Source organism: Phocoena sinus, chromosome 2 (assembly GCF_008692025.1).
Source record: "Phocoena sinus isolate mPhoSin1 chromosome 2, mPhoSin1.pri, whole genome shotgun sequence".
NCBI lineage: Eukaryota > Metazoa > Chordata > Mammalia > Artiodactyla > Phocoenidae > Phocoena > Phocoena sinus.
In genome coordinates, this window is record NC_045764.1 from 101,834,428 (window position 1) to 101,851,930 (window position 17,503).

Genomic DNA, 17,503 nt, shown 5'->3' on the forward strand with positions numbered 1-17,503 from the left:
TTGCTGGTTCCAGGAGCAGAGAGGAGGCCAGTGGCAAGGAATGTTATTTGCTAGAGGAGGAGAAATACAAAGCGTGATCTGAGAAATAGGAAGAAGGTCAGATCGTAGAGGCCATGCTGACTACAGTAAGGAGTTTAGATTTTATTTTAAATGTAAAGGAAAACCACTGGACAATTTTAAGCAGGAAATGCGATGACCTGGGTTGTTTTTAAAGAGCACTCTGGATGTTTCAGGGAGAATTGGTGGGCGGGGGATGGAGAGAGGAAAATGGGTAGAGCATTAGGAGAACATTATGGTAGTTGAGGTAGGGGACACTGGTGACAAGAATTAGAGTAGTAGCTGTGGAGACAGGGTGATATATATTTTTAGGAGGTACCTGGAGGATTTGCTAGTGGATGACGGAAAGGGAGAAATTGAGGCTTTAGGAAATGGTGGGATGGTAATGCCATTTATGGAGATAGAGAAAGCCTGGGAGATCAGGTTTGAGAGAGAAATTAGAATTCTTGTGTGAGACAGGTGAATTTGAGATACCTAGCAGTCATGCAAGTGGAAATGATTAAAATTCAGGAAGATGTACAAATCTGAAGGTCAGGGCTGGAGACAAAAATTTTGGAAACAACAGCATGTATACACACACACACACACACACACACACACACACACACACACACACGGTATTTAAAGCCAGGAGACTGGATATTATAATTCAGAAAAAGAGTGTTGACCAAGGTTTGAAGTGACTCTGCAGGTAGGATTTCCAGAGTTATTTAGGCTACAAAGCAGAGTATGGCCATCCCAGAACTCCCAAGTTTACGTAATAGTCCTAGCCATTCACAGAGGCTAATTTAACTCTCTTAGTCCCATTTCCAAATGCCTGGGGAAAAGAATCTGATTGGCCCAGCTTAGGTCAGTTGTCTACCCCTGGTCTAATGAACAATGACTGTGGAAACTGGATCATAGACTATAAACTGGTTACTGGTGACTCAGTCCGTATGAATGGAGTGGAGAGGGGTTCAGAGGCTCATTTCCTGGAGAAAGGATATGGTCATTGGCTTCCAGGCTGAGCAGACACTTTAAAAATGATTCAAAATGGTATGCATCAATTCTATAATCAGAAAAATTGATTTCATTTTGAAGAAATAATGTCATTATTACTGAATGCTTGGTCTTACCCTTCAGTGTAGAGTGATCCACATGACTACAAAAAAGACTAGGTCATGTTATATACCATCCTGAAAGTGTTGAGGAATTCCTGCTACAACTTAAGTACAGCCTGCAGAAGGCATCTCAAAGTTGCATGTAATTGGCTGAACTTTTCCTTTATTTTAGTGTCCTGTGGGATCTCTCACAGCTTGGGAGATGATACGACATCTCATCTTCTGGTGGACAATACAGCCAAGGCCCTGTTAGAGACATAGACTCGATACCTGTGATGGTACCAGCGTCAAAAGGTAAATTCGGTGCCTGAGGATGGATGTCTTTTAGAATGAAAACAACCCTCAGTCTGTTATTGCCAGGCGTCTTGCTAGCCTTCACAGTGACTGCTTTGCTCTCAGGTCTTTTCTTCAATCTTCTCAATGTTTTATTCATATATTCTTATAATAAAATTTTTACTGTGTGGGTTTAGGAGGTGAAGATAAATACCACCACCACAAATACTACAACAAAAATCAAGAGCAAATGAGTGGGTCTCATTCTTCTATCCATGTGATCAGCCCTTCACTCTCACTAAACAGAGGTAGGCAATTTAAAAGGAAAGGGCAAGGACTTCCCCGGTGGCGCAGTGGTTAAGACTCCATGCTCCCAATGCAGGGGGCCCAGGTTTGATCCCTGGTCTGGAAACTAGTTCCCACATGCATGTTGCAACTAAGAGTTTGCATGCCACAACTAAGGAACCCGTGAGCCACAATTAAGGAGCCTGCCTGCTGCAACTAAGACCTGACACAACCAAATAAATAAATATATATTTTTTAATTAAAAAAAAATAAAAGGAAAGGGCATGGCCCCACTAGCACTTCTTCCCCACTCACCTTAAGATGCTTTTGTAACTTTGTTCACACTCTCCCACCCCTCAGTCCTATTCATAGCTACTATTAATTCTACTTTCACTTGATTTCACTTCTGTAAGTTTTATTTCAAAGATAGGGCACTTTATGCACTGCCCATGGGTGTATAAATGGTGCCATCGCTTTGGAAAAAGTCTTGGCATTATCTAGTAAAGTTGAACATGCAGCTTTACTTCTAGGCATAGAATTTGCAGGGATTTTTGCATATATGTACCAAGAGACATTTATCGGAATGTTCATAGTAGCGTTGTTCATAAGAATAAAAAATGGAAACAACATAAATGTCCATTGATCAGAAAATGAATACACACTGACATATGATTATACACTGAAATAAATTTTTTTCTTCATAATAAATAATTTCATTTTCTTTATAAAATTATAAAGAAATACAAGGCAGTTATTAATACAATATTCAAGATAGTGGTCCCTCTGGGAGAAGAAGGGAATAATATGGGTGAGGAACTTACAGAGGGTATTAGTAACCTCCTGTTTCATAAGCTGGTATGTATGTATGTGTACGCTTTATTATTATTCTTTAAACTGTCCGTATATGTTTTATTTCCTCATTTATATGTGTGAGATATAAAAAAATAACATATGTAGTAATATTTATATAATAATACATGTATAATGTATGTTGTATATAATATATATTATACATAATAGTTTTATTGGGATATAAATTACATAACATAAAATTCACTCTTTTAAAGTATACAGTTTCTTAATTTTTACTATATTCACAGAGTTGTGCGTTCATCCCCAGTACCTAATTTTAGAACATATCATTACCTCCCCCAAAAAACCTTATAGAAGACATTCCCCATGTCCCCACTCCCTGCCCCTGGTAATCACTAATCTGCTTTAAGTCTCTGGATTTGTCTATTCTGGACATTTTATATAAATGGAATCATATAATATATGATTTTTTGTGTCTGGCTTCTTTCACTTAGCATAATATTTTCAAAGTCCATCCAAGTTGTAACATTTATCAATACTCCAGTCCTTTTTATTGCTGAATAATAATGCCACATTTTGTTTATACACTCATCAGTTGATGGACATTTGAGTTATTTTCACTTTCTGGCTATTGTAAGTAATGCTGGTATGAACATTTGTGTACAAGTTTTCGGGTGGACATATGTTTTCATTTCTCTTAGGTATATACCTAGAAGTGGAATTGCTGGGTCATATGGTAACTCTATGTTAGTTCGAGGAACTGCCAAACTATTTTTGAAAGCAGTTGCACATTTTTACATCCCTACTAACAATTCATGAAAGTTCTGATTTCCTCATATCCTCACCAATAGTTGTTATTGTTATTGAGGTGGTATCTCATGTTGTTTTTTAATTTATTCTTTCTTTTTGTGGTTTTGATTTGCACTTCCCTAATGAGTAATCACGTTGAACATCTTTCATGTGTTTATCAGCCATTTGAATATCTTCTTTGGAAAAATGTCTCCTCAGATCCCTTGCCTATTTTTTAATTGGGTTATTTGCCTTTATATTGTTGGTTGCTAAGAGTTCTTTATGAATTTTTGATACACGTCTCTTAACAGATATATGATTTGCAAATATTTTCGCCATTCTGTTGGTTGTCTTTTCACTTTCCTGATAGTCGCCTTTGAAGCACAAAAGTTTTTAATTAATTAATTAATTTTTTGATACTTGTGCTTTTGGTTCCATGTCTAACTTCATAGTGTCATGTCTAATACTTCAGGGCCCAAGGTCACAAAGGTTTATTCCCATATTTTCTTCTAAGAATTTTATACTGCTAGCTCTTACATTTAGGTCTGTGATCCATTTAAGTTTATTTTTACTATGGTTTGAGGTAAGGATCCAACTTCATTCTTTTGCATGTGTCTATCCAGTTGTCCCAGCACCATTTGTTGAAGAAGTTATCCTTTCCCTACTGAATTTTCTTGGCACACTTGTCAAAAATCAATTAACCATACATGTATGGGTTTATTTCTGGACTCTCAATTATATTCCACTGATCTACATGCCTATCCTATGCCAATACCATGGATTATTATAGCTTTGTAGTAAGTTGAAATCAGGATGTGAAAAATAACTTTGTTATTTTTCAAGGTTATTTTAGCTATTCTGGATCCCTTGTATTTCTATCTGAACTTTAAATAATGCTAAAGCTAATAGGTAGAAATTTTATAATGTCATAATTTAAAAGTTTAATGTCATACAACGTTGTCATAATATACAATGTAAAATTATTTCCTCACAAAACAATTATTAGTTAATAGGTTTTAAAAAGACTTGTCAATTAACTTTATGGTAGACAAAACTATCAGACACCCTCTTAACCAATAACTGAAGTTAACATTAATGTTAATGAGACTGGTGGAGATACCAACATTATGTGCCTCCTGATATAATGCACTGAGGAGAGTATAGCTTCAGTTCTGTGGGATTCCTGCCCCAAATGCACAACCTGAACCCATTATGAAGAAACATCAGACAAACCCTAACTGAGGGGCATTCTACAAAGGAATTGGCCTTTACTCCGTGCTCTTAAAATGTCAAAGTCATGAAAGACAAGGAGAAACTAAAAAAACTGTTCTAGAGTGAAGCAGACTAAAGAGACATGGCAATCGAATGCAACACATGGCCCTGAATTGTTGAAATTTGAATGGTCTATGGGTTAGATGGTAAAATGATATTAATGTTAATTTCCTGATTTTGATGGATATACTGTGCTTATGTACATATGTTCTTCTTTTTAGGAAATATACAGTGAATTCTTTAGAAGTAATGGGACATCGTGTCTATAATTTCCTTTTAAGTGGTTCCAAAAAGTAATATGTAGAAAATATATATGTCATATTATATATTATGTAACAGATATATGTAGAAAGAGAGAGAAAGAATAGGATAAGGCAAATGAAGTAAAAGGTAACAATTGTGGAATCTAAGTGAAGGGGATATAGGAGTTCTGCATATTATTCTTGCAAATTTTCTGTAATTTTGAAATTATTTCAAAATAAAAACTTATTAAAAGAATCGTAAGAAAATAAATGAAGAAAGACTTTAAAAATTGTGAAAAAAATTGTGAATCACTATATATTGTATACCTATAACTTATATAATATTGTATATCAACTATATTTCAAGTTAAAAAAAAAGAAAGGAAAGAGACATTATTTATTGCTTTTCTTTTAGGAACAAAATAATTAGAAGATGTTATAACATATGAGGATGAATGAACCCTAGTGGCAATTATGGCTAACCTGTCTAGCTGAGCCAAAGCTAGTTGATTCATGTGAGATAGATGCAGAAAAGAAGTCTCCAGAAGGGAAGCCAAGCACCTGGCCCAAGGCCTGGGAGTTTTACTTGATTTCCAAAAGGTTAAATCATTCGTATGCAGGGATTGTATTGTGCGAGGGGAGAGATTGTTTACTGGAAAAAAGGAGGAGGGGGATGACTTGCCTGAATCAGGAATTGCTGGAGTCCTGCTGGTCTTCTTGAGACCAAATAGATTGCATAGATAGAGATCCAAACTCCTTTAGATAATATTCTCTACTTGGGAAGACTGTCATTAACTGAACAAACAGTCTTTCAGTATCATTTAATCAGACAAGACTATTCATAGTAAGTCACTGTGTGGGAAGTCTTAGCCTCATAGGAAGATATCTGAGACACAGCTGGCTTAATCTGGGTCAGGAGGGTTAATGATTCGCTGGAGGAAGGAATAGAATCAGAGACTAGCCAGATCCCTGACTTCCATGAATTCATCTCACCTCAAGATTTCTCCTTCATATGCATAATTTTCATCTGCAATGATTACACATGCTATTACCCACTCTGTTTTCATCTTCTCTCATTCCTATCCTAACATAAAGAGGTCCTTCAAAATTAGGCAGAAGGGTGGCTTCTTGCCTAGAGGGACCAACTCAAGACAGACTGAGAGAAAAAAAGTCTGCAAAACATATATATAACAAAGAACTTATATTCAGAATTTACAAAGAACTCTTACAACTCAAAAATAAAAATATTTTTAAAAATCCAACAATAAAAAATGAGCAAAAGATTTGAACACGCTTTATTTAAGAAGAAATGCAGATAGCATATAGCACACAAGAAATGTTCAACATCATTTGTCATTAAGGAAATGTAAATTAATAATGCAAATTAATACACTTAAAACCACTATATACCCACTAGGATGGCTAAAATTAAAAAGACCAAGTGTTGATAAGATGTAGAGGAACTAGAACTCTCATACCCTGCTGGTGGGAATATAATATGGTATAATCCCTTTGGAAAACAGTTTGGCAATTTTTTTAAAAAGTTAAACATGTACCTACCTTATGACCCAACTATTTCACTCCTGTGTATATACCCAGAGAAATGAAAACATATGTTACACAAAGATTTATACACAGATATTTATAGTAGCTCTGTTTGTAATAACCAAAACTGGAAATAATCCAAATGTCCATTGACAGTAAATGGATAAATAAATTATGGTTTATCCAGAATACTACCAGCAATCAAAAGGAACTACTGATAAATGAAACACCACGTATGAATCTCAAAATAATACTCCTGAGTGAAAGAAGTCAGACAAAAAAAAAAAAAGGGACTCTCCTGGAGGTCCAGCAGTTAAGACCCCACACTTCCAATGCAGGGGACGCAGGTTCAATCCCTGGTTGGGGGCATCCCCCGCTCCAAAAGCAAAAAAAACCACTGGGTATATAATGGATGACTCGAACTATATAAAATTCTAGAAAATGGAAACTAATTTGAAGTGACATAAAACATATGTATCAGTGGTTGCCTGGGAACAAAGGTGCGGGTTGGGGCTAGGATGGGGTGGAGAGGAGTGAATTGCTAAGGGGCACAAGGAAACTTGGCAGTGATGGATATGTTCATTATATTTTTTTTCTTCTTTTATATGTTCATTATCTTAATTGTGGTGATGGTTTCACAGATACATACCTATGTCAAAATTAATCAGATTTTACACTTTAAGTATGTTCAGGGTAATTCATGTCAATTATACTTCAATAAAGTTATTTTTTTTTAAACTTACATTTCATCATTTCCAAAGGATAGATTGGAGAGGTGGTAGTGGTACCTTAGGTGGTTCTGGGACTAAGGTTCTGAGCTCTCTTTCTTCCAGGGAAGGAGCTGTATTTTGAGCTCTGGGTTTTAGAATGGCTGCTACAAGATCAGAGCTGACTCTAGACTAGTGAACACTCACACACTCAAAGGTGTACTGTAGTTTCCTCTGCTTAGATCAAGCAGAGGCTGTATTCCAAGGAGGCAGCTTTGGGGACAATTTCTCCACACCACGGAAACAAAGGCGATGACTCTTGGTACTCAAGAAAGGTTTCTATCCCTTTCCTTACTGGGGATTTGAAGACAGTTGTGGGCACAATCCTTATTTAGGTCCAAATTATCTAATGAGGAGGAAACATAAAATAGTGGATTAAAAATAAAAATTAAGTAGACTAAAAGCCCTATTTGATACTTTTAGAAAGAGAATATACTTTCCAGACAGGAGGTTGAGTCATATGCTGGAATGATTTTCCACATCCAGGAGTGACATGGAATGATAAAGAGGTCCATTGGTACACATTTCTTATACTTCCTGAATTTCCTCTTAAACACATGACTCAAAATAGATTCAAGGGCTTCCCTGGTGGCACAGTGGTTGAGAGTCCGCCTGCCGATGCAGGGGACACGGGTTCGTGCCCCAGTCCAGGAAGGTCCCACATGCCACGGAGCGGCTGGGCCCATGAGCCATGGCCGCTGAGCCTGCGCGTCCGGAGCCTGTGCTCCGCAATGGGAGAGGCCACAACAGTGAGAGGCCCGCGTACTGCAAAAAAAAAAAAAAAAAAAGATTCAAGCCCTTTGGGCAAGATGTGGTGAGAGATGTGATGGGTTAAAAAATTACATGTAAAAATAATCTCCATTTACCCTCTCCTGGGACTTTAGGTAAGAATGTAAAGACTCAACTACCCTTGAGCAGGATGACCCGGGAAGAATTGGAGGACAGTTTGTTTCGTCTTCGTGAAGAGCACATGTTGGTGAAGGAGCTTTTTTGGAAGCAACAGGATGAGATCAAAAGGTACCCAGAGTTCTCCTTAAGTCTTTAGAAGCTGTATCTACACCAGGCCTACACCACAATAAACCAAAAAGAATACATTTTCCTGAGATGTCTACACCAGAAAACAATTCAAATGTCAAGGATGGTTAACTCCAAAAATAATTTTTGAAGCAATATTGCTTTATTCTGTGTTCTTGCCAAACACATCAACAGACTGTGGCCATAGTTCATAAAGCATCATCAGAGTTATTCCAACCTAAAGAGCAAGAGACTGCACAGGCTTCTGCCCTGGTCACAAAAGAGAGAATGGGGATGGGGGAATGGCCAAAATCTCAGGGGACCAAAGGCTGCAGGGGCAAGTAAGGGAAGGGGTTTTTATTTACCAAAAATCATATTGATCATTTACTGTATGCAGGCATGCTATACGTGCTTTATATGTGTTAACTCATTTAATACTATTTAATACTATGAAATAATCATCATTAAGAATGAAAGGGAGGGCTTCCCTGGTGGCGCAGTGGTTGAGAGTCCGCCTGCCAGTGCAGGGGACACGGGTTCGTGCCCTGGTCCAGGAAGATCCCACATGCTGCGGAGCGGCTGGGCCTGTAAGCCATGGCCGCTGAGCCTGCGCGTCTGGAGCCTGTGCTCCACGACAGGAGAGGCCACAACAGTGAGAGGCCTGCGTACCGCCAAAAAAAAAAAAAAAAAAAAGAATGAAAGGGAGTGCAAAAAGGTTAAGTAACTTGCCCAAGGTCATAGCCAATGGGTGGCAGAGCTGAAAGCTCTTAACTCCAAAATATACCATACACAGTGACTTTAGGGTATTGGCTTTCAAAAGTGTACCTTTTGGGTGCAGACCTGGAAAAGAATCTGAGATGGGGTGTGGGTAGATAAATAGATGGGCAGAATGAGAGTTCCGAAAGTCTGGGGTTAATAGCTAGGACACATTTTGAAGATATTTGTGTCAATGCCTCCCAGGCAAAGACCACCAGGAACACACCTATAGCTGGGCAAGTTGGGTTAATTACTGCTGTAGCTTGAAAAAGTGCACACCATGGGCATCTCAGTAAGACTGTTAGAAAGAGCCTATTACAGGATTTTGGCTTCAGTTGGGTGATTTGGGGGAGGGTCCAAGGTAACAGAAGTTTGCTCTAGATTGGGTACTGTCAGAAAGCAGGGGCAGTTCTGTTTGGATATCTCAATGTCTTATCTACAGGGAGGTTAGACTAGAGTGAGGCTAAAGCTGTAATCGGGAAAGAAGCAGCAGTCACTCATATTAGCCAGGAGAGGAGCACGTTTGGTATTCTGCAGGTGGCAGAGTGAACTTGTTTTTGTCTGGGCTGAGACAAAAGTATGCAGCGGCCTTGTTTGGTAACACTCTGTCATGGTCTCAGAGTGGCCTTCTGTGATGTTGTTGATCTGTGAGATTATGTCCAACAGCACAGTAACATGGCCTAGTTGTGAATGCCAGGCCACCAAACAACACTGAGGACTAGCTATGTCAGACCAATTCCCCAATGTCAAGAGCATTGCTTTGCTTTCTCATTGGTAATCCCCAGGAGTGGTTCAGAGCTTCATTTAGAATCTACAGTATTGCAGGCTTCCACTGTATGCCAACACTCTTCAGAATTGGAGATTCTTTTCTTTGTTTGTTTGTTTGTTTGTTTTTTGCGGTACGCGGGCCTCTCACTGTTGTGACCTCTCCCACTGCGGAGCACAGGCTCCAGATGCGCAGGCCCAGCGGCCATGGCTCACGGGCCTCTCCGCGGCATGTGGGATCTTCCGGACCGGGACACGAACCCGTGTCCCCTGCATCGGCAGGCAGACTCTCAACCACTGCGCCACCAGGGAAGCCCTGAATTGGAGATTATTTTATATTGTGGAGAACTCGAGAATCCAGTGAAGTCAGATGGTTGCATGGGCCAAAAAACTTTGTCTGTTGGTCAGTAACCAAAAAGTACTTGAGGTTATAGATAGTAAGTGGCTAAATTGGATTCTATCCCCTCAGACTTGGGGCAAGTTACCTAGCTGTTTAATGCCTTGATCTCTTTATCTGGATATAATGATATGTAATAATAATAGCTAACTCCTACACTGCTTACAACGCACCATCACTGTTCAAAGCCCTTTTTATATATATTAACTTATTTTATCCTCACAACAATCCAATGAGCAGGTACTATTTTTATCTTTATTTATAGATGAGGAAACTGAGCACAAAAGGGTAATGACATGCCCCAGGCCACATAGTAAATGTCAGAACTGGCAGGCAGTGAGAACACAGAATCTGATGGTAATGGTTAAAAGTATGATTTTAGGTCAAGATAATAAATAGTAATTGACTATCCATTGTGGGTAAGGCTCGGTGTAAGCAGGGTGGGTATAGAGGAATAATCTTTAGAGTGGGTACATATACAGGAATGTGTGGACAGTTGGGACTGGAGAAGTAAATATTAAAATTTCTACATATATTTAATTATCTCCCTGTTAAAAATTAGTATTTTTTGTTTCTGTTTTATAATGACCATAATTTATTAGTACAAAAGAAACTATATAATTTTAAAATAAATATACACACGAATATACTGAAGACTGCCTCATTTTTTACTAAGAGAGTGTGTGAGCACTGCAACAGAATGAACAAAGACAGACACCAAGATGTCCCTGCTCTGAAAGAGTTACAGTGTATTGGGGACAGAAAATTAATTTTTAAGTGCAAATAGTGGACTACAGCACATAAGTTTATATCAGAGATCAATTCAGATTATTAACCACCAGATAAACTGTAGAGATAGTAACTGTCATAGAAGGAGAGGGCACGAGCCACCAGCTCTCTTTTTGCCCACAGGATGAGGACAGCCTTGCTCCGGTCAGCTGCAGCAGGCCGGGACCGGAGGGCCGAGGTGGCAGCGGCGGAGCAGCTCTCGGGGCCTACGAGGCGGCGGCGGAACACGGGGTGGCGGCAGCGGCCCCCCAAGCACGTGCGCCCCCCGCTGCACGGGCTGCAACTGCAGTTCCAGCGTGTCGGCCCCCCTGCTCCCCGTTGCACCCAGCCTCGCGTCCACGCGGGACACAGACAGCTCCACACCGCCGGGGCGGCGGGGACCGAAAAACCCAAGAGGGGTGAGGCTCAGGGCCAAGTCCCCAACAGGGCCAAAACACTGGGAAGGATTGATTTGCCGGCCACATTTTCCTCCCACTGCTTTATTCCGCCCACCACGCCCATTTTGTTCTTTTGTTCTCATTCCTTTCTACCTCCCTAAAATCTTTTTTTCCTGAGTAGGATGTCCAGTTCAAAGTTCTCAGTTCACCATGCAGTACTGTTGAGAGGAGAATCAGATAATAGAAATGGGAAGTTTGCTGGTCAAGTTTTGCAAGGCTCTAGAAAACAGAGATAACTTTGATGACATGCTTAGGTGTGAGCAGCAGTGATCTCAAGACAGGTCCCTCTCCTGGGACTCTGGGACTCTGGGCTAAGTGGCCTGTGCCTCTAAAACTGGGGTTCTTCACCTTTTGGGGGAAATGGACTCCTTTGCAACCATGATCAAAAGCTAGGCGTTCTCCCAAGAAAAATGCACATACACATAGACAAAACTTTGCATACAATTCCATGGGTTCAGAGATTGTCAAAGCCTATTCCTGAAGTCCAGGCCTGGAAATCAGGCTGTTAAGTGAGGAGCTGCAGATTTTCATCTTCCTGTATTCCAAGTGGCTAAGCGTCTCTGGCTGCTATGGAACCCAACACTGAATTAAATATAGTGCTGTGTGTAAATTTCCTTCACCTGGCCTACTCATCCCTGCTTTAGGTCCATGAGAATGGGGTGTCTTAACCCTGGGGACTCAATGTTAGGTTTTGTTCAGCACAGCCCTATATTTTCAAGCTCCCTCCTTGAGCCAACAAAATCTTTGTGAAAACAGCTAAAAGTAGAAAAACTAAATAAGTCTAAATTTCAATTCAGTTTAACTTCAGCATTATTGAATACCAGTTATATACTAGGCACTAGAGACAATGATGCATTAGAGTTAGACACACAGTCCCTGTTCTTCTTCCCCTTTATACTGACCTACTTGAGAGTCTGTAGTCCCGCTGACTTATTAAATCAGTAGTTGCATATTTTTGCAAGAGTAAAAACTGAGAAGCTCCCCTCTGAGATCATTGGTCATATAAGGATTTCCTCCAGATCTCAAGGCTCCCTACTTCCAGCACTTGGTGTTCCATTTCTAGCACTTGGGGTTCTGGAAAAATCTGTTGCCAGAGTCTGCATCTTCTGTCTAAACTTTCAGAGTCAAGGGACAGGCTGAGCTACACAGCTCCTCCCACATTCAAGGAACATGTGACAAATGAAAAAGCCAGAGGTGAAGTATCCAGTGAACCCAGCGAACAGTGAGTTCTTTTCCTTTATCCTGTGCTGTTACTCTTTCAACTTTAATTGGAAAAACCTCATTTAGGGAACAAGTGAATGTTGCCATTTTTGAGTCATTCCAGAATAATCAGAGAAGATGAAAGTCAGCCCAATTTGGAAGTTGTCAAATTCCAACTTCATTGCTTAAAAATGGAAAATAAGCATCTCTTTGTCTTCCAAGGAAAGGAAAATAAAGGCCCTTTCCTTAATTGAAGGTATTCCCTCTCTTTCCCTTTATATTTTCCCCCTTAGGTCGTAATTCACTTGTATTTCTGTTTGACACTGGAAAGCTATATTTGGTAAGTTTATCCTCCACATATGCCAAGATTACTAACTCCTCTAAGTTCTTTTTATATATGTGAGAGCCCAGTTCTAAACCCCTATAACAGCGGTTTCTAATTCTTCTTTTCGTGTTTAATATTACTAATTCTAACAGTATAATCTCTTTTAACAAAGTCATAATTATGATTAAACTCACTGGCCTATGCCTGCCTAACAGTGCCCACATTATGACCAGCGATACTATGCAAGTGGAAGAACCACCCAAGTCTTCTGAGAAAATGTGGTCCAAAGATGAGAATTTTGCACAGAGAAGCTCTTTGGAGTGTGCTCAGAAGGCCACAGAGCTTCGGTAAGGGTGTGGCATTCCATGCCTCAAGCCATAATGAACTGAAAAAGAGGTTCTTGTTTGTACCTTTCTTCCATCTCAGAGGAAAAGAGAATGCTTGGGATTAATTCAATCTGAGAAGTAGACCTGGAGGCCCAAGTGGTTAAGTAATGGATTAACATAAAAGGGATGCTTATATATAATAAAAGGTCTGCTGCTTCACTTCACAGAAGGAAAACTATTTCATCCTCATCACCAGATGGGGGCTCTCAGCCCCCACTGTGCATCAGTCCCTGGAAAACTTTTTTTTTTTTTTACATGGCTGGTCTGTTTTAGTCCCTGGAAAACTTTTTTAAAAATAGACTTTATTTTTTAGAGCAGTTGTAGGTTCACAACAAAATTGAGCATAAAGTACAGAGATTTCTCGTATACCTCCCTGCCACTTCTCCCCACACTGCCTCCTTCACTGTCAACATCCCACAGCAGCTAGAATTGGGAATCTCTGAGACAGAGTCTAGCAAACCCAAATCCTCCCCCACTACCTTTGAAATGATAAAGAAAACATGATCTCTTAGGTTCAGAAATAATGATCTTCCTTTGTGTCCCTGTCCATATCCACAGGGGGAAAAATACTTAACTCTGTCCATTCACAGAGGATATTTTAGCACTGTCTTCTTTCTCCAGAGCTTCCATTAAGGAGAATATACAGCTGATTCGACTTAAGAAGCTCTTACATGAAAGGAATACTTCTTTGGCAGTGACAAAAGCACAATTAACAGAAGTTCAAGCTGTGAGTTGCCATCATCAGCTGTGCCTTTTTGGGGGAAGAAAATCAATTAGTTAAGAGATTTGTATTATCTTCTCCACTTTACACATGGGAGACCACAATGGAGAGAAACTAAGTTGTTTGTCGAATGTCACACAATTGTGATGAATTGGGAGATTGGGATTGACATGTATACACTGATGTGTATAAAATGGATGACTAATAAGAACATGCTGTATAAAAAAAATAATAAAATTAAATAAAAAAAAAAAGAAAGTCACACAATAGATAGGTGATGTTCAAATCCAGGCCTTACAACTCAGAATCCATTCTTTTTCCAGTACTTGCCATTATCCCTCTGCTGGGAAGAAGGCTCAAGCCCTGCCTGCTAAGGTGGAATTAAGTGAGGTTACCTTGTGTCAGGTTAAGTTCCAAGCCAAAAACCACAACCAGAGTTTAATTAAACTTGGGGAGCCAAGAGCAGTCACAGGGGAGGGGAAGGAAACCAGATTACTGAGCATTTTCTATGTGACGGACTCTGTCCTAGATACTTAGAATCACGATCTCATTTAAGCCTGACAACAGCCATAAAGGTAAGTACGTTTAACGGATGAGGGAACTGAGCCTCAAAGAAGTTAAGTAACTTGGTCAAGTTATAAAAATAGCAAGAGGCAGAGCAGGATTTGAGTCCAGTTTTATCTGAAATCAAGGCTCACACTCTTCTCACTACCACACAATTGAAACTCATATCTGAATGGTAGAAAGAAGGCATAGAGGTTCTAAATAATAGATTGGCACCATTCTTTTATTGAATAAACATTTATTGACTACCACAAACTGTGAAAAGCACTTGGATGCAAAGATTAAAAAGATAAGACAGCTCCTGCCTTCAAGGAACTTACAAGAGTGAGAGGACAAGATGTAAACAAGTACAACTATCCACAAACAGGGTATGGGTGCGACACAAAAGAGAGAATAGATCCACCAGAGGATGGGGCGCAGGATCTGTAAAGGATCCATAAGAGATTCTATTCGTGAGCCAAATACTGACAGTTTGGCAGGGGTTAATGAGCGTGCAAGAGAGGGAAGGGCTTTCCGGGGAAGAGTGGTGTAGGCCACAGCACAGAGGTGAGAAACATCAGGGATCAGGTCATGGAGGTCTTAGGAATTTAGACTTTATCCTACAGATAGTGAGAGCTGCAGAAAGGTTTTAAGCAAGTTGGTAACATGATCAATTTTTTTTTTCCCCAAAGAGATCACTTTGCCTTTTTTTAATGTCCAAAATATTTTGAAATACATGTTAATAAAAAGAATAATACTTTCAAGAAACTATTATAGAGCACTAATAATGATTAATTCTGGGTAGTAGTAGAATTATAGATGACTGCTATTATAGTACTTATACTTCTCTGAAATTTTCAACTTCTCAAAAATGACAAAACTACCAGGAAAGATCATCTGGCAGTAGAGTGAATGAGAGGTTGGCTGGTACAAGACTGGAGGTAACAGATGGTTAACAGATGTTACTTAACAGATGAGTGATTCAAGGGAGGCAGGATGAGGGTCCCAACCAAGGCAGTGAGAGAGGCTCACAGAGGAAGGACTGTGTTGGGAGAGGTCCAGGAAGTGGAAGAACGGACTTCATCACCAAAGTAGGGTGGGTGAGGGAAAAGCAGAAATGAGAGATGACTTCTGGGTCTCTAGCCTGGGTGATTAAATGATGGTGCCATTCATTGAGATTAGCTACAGCTGGTGCTGCCCTTGGTATGTCTGTTTTGATTGGGACTAAGGGCATCTGTACAAGGCCAAACTCCAAACCTATGTTTTGTAGAGAACTGTGCATATGCTCGTATTCTTTTGATTCGGTTAGTTTTGGTAGCACTGAAAGGATGGGAAATCTGGAAAGGAAGTTATTTTAAAGTTGTATTGGTAAATAGCTATATTTGTGGAATTAGATTTTTCTTAAAATCCATCTATTCTTCCATTGCATTAAAGGAAGAAAGGGAGAAAGCCATTCTAAATTGAATGTCTTTGCCCATATTAATGGTAGTGGCAAAGATGACCTAAAATGGTGAATAATTTTCTAAAATGTAGGTTTTACAATTTGCTTTTTTTGAGCAATTTACCTTTCTAGTCATGCTTACTTACACATATACTAAGATAAGTTTGCATCCTCTTAATCCCTTAGCAGTAAAATGTGGTCAGTAGTGCAGACTCTGGAGTCACACAGGCTGAGATAAAGTTCTGCCTCAGCCCCTTGAAAGCTGTGTGATTCTGGGCAAGTTAGCTCTATGAGCTTTGGTTTTCTCATTTTTAAAGTTTAGATAACAATACCTCTCGGATTTGTTGTAAGGATTAAATGAGATAATATATGTGAAACAATTATGATGATCATAATGTAAGAGATAATGAAACACACAGTAACATATAACATAGTAATTACTCAACCAATAATAGTAGCTGTTGTTGTGAGTTTGGCTATTGTTGTTTTTTCTATTTCTAAAACTGGAAGGAGACCTTTCTGAAGCATGATGAGTAAGAGATGGCACCTAGTTTGAAAATAAAAATACTTCTTAGAAAATCCACCAAGTGCAATGCAAATGTGAATAAATGACCCTTCATCCTTTTTAAAAAAATGGTGTCATCTATTACATTCACAGACTGCCTGGCAAGCTAGGGCAGGGGAAAAGGAGCAGCAATTAGTAAACAGGCACACAAATTGACTTGATTTATGGGAATTTTTTATAATGTCTTTTAAAATAAATATTTAAACATTTGTATTATAAACATCAAGTTGATATATCAATAGAATAATACTTTTTTCTTTCTTTCAGGCATATGAAACTCTGCTCCAGAAGGTACTTAATAAAGATTCCTTAACTGTTTCTTAGTAATCAGAGGAATGAAACCCAAATGAATCTTCATCTTCAAGTAACATAACACCAGAATTTAGCTAACTATATCAAAGTTATTATGTTATACAATTTTTATTGAGACAAATGGTACTATCACTATTATCAGAAGATACTGCATTGTTTTCAAAATTGAAATATGAGATCTGAGTTGAGAAATATTTGGAATAGTAATTTTCAGCCTATTGCTACAGAGAATTATAGCATTTGTTCAAAAATTCCTAAGAGTAGTCCTCTAGCATGTGTGAGGTGGTGAGATATAGCAAAGTTGTTGCAAACCTTCTCTGGTGTTACTAAATATTTGCACCTCTGTGAGCGGGGTACAGGTGAAGCTAGGTAAGTGTCCGTGATTAAGAGTCACTAAGGCAGAGTTCCCAACATGACCAGCCACAACTGTTCCTCACCAGAAGGAACATGGTCATGCTGGGAACTCTGCCAGAAAAATGCACTTAACTTCTAGAGTTAACATATCACTTTGCTAGGGGCAAAAGGAGAAATATTTCATCATAAAAAGCATTCACATAGCTTAGAAGGTAAAGGCAGCTAAGAAAGGTGGCACTTAATTTAGAATCAGGGTTGAATTTGAACCTTGGGGAAATTTAGGCTCCAGTGACAAATTACAGTTTCCCAGAATGGAAAATCCTCACTCACAGGGAAATGGTACTTCCTGAGAAAT

The 17,503-nt window shown here is 39.2% G+C and overlaps 1 protein-coding gene across 1 annotated transcript in view; it reads left to right on the forward strand.

Annotated features, from left to right (window-relative positions):
* RPGRIP1 (RPGR interacting protein 1) overlaps window positions 1–17,503 on the forward strand; it is an 84,110-nt gene that overhangs the window by 15,894 nt on the left and 50,713 nt on the right. The window contains exons 2-9 of the mRNA XM_032623152.1: window positions 1,330–1,451; window positions 8,028–8,160; window positions 10,988–11,262; window positions 12,424–12,523; window positions 12,795–12,841; window positions 13,042–13,173; window positions 13,834–13,939; window positions 16,750–16,773. Of these exons, the coding sequence (XP_032479043.1) occupies window positions 13,052–13,173; window positions 13,834–13,939; window positions 16,750–16,773 (252 nt within the window). The 5' untranslated portion in view covers window positions 1,330–1,451; window positions 8,028–8,160; window positions 10,988–11,262; ... (1 more) ...; window positions 12,795–12,841; window positions 13,042–13,051. The remainder of the gene's footprint in view (window positions 1–1,329; window positions 1,452–8,027; window positions 8,161–10,987; window positions 11,263–12,423; window positions 12,524–12,794; window positions 12,842–13,041; window positions 13,174–13,833; window positions 13,940–16,749; window positions 16,774–17,503) is intronic.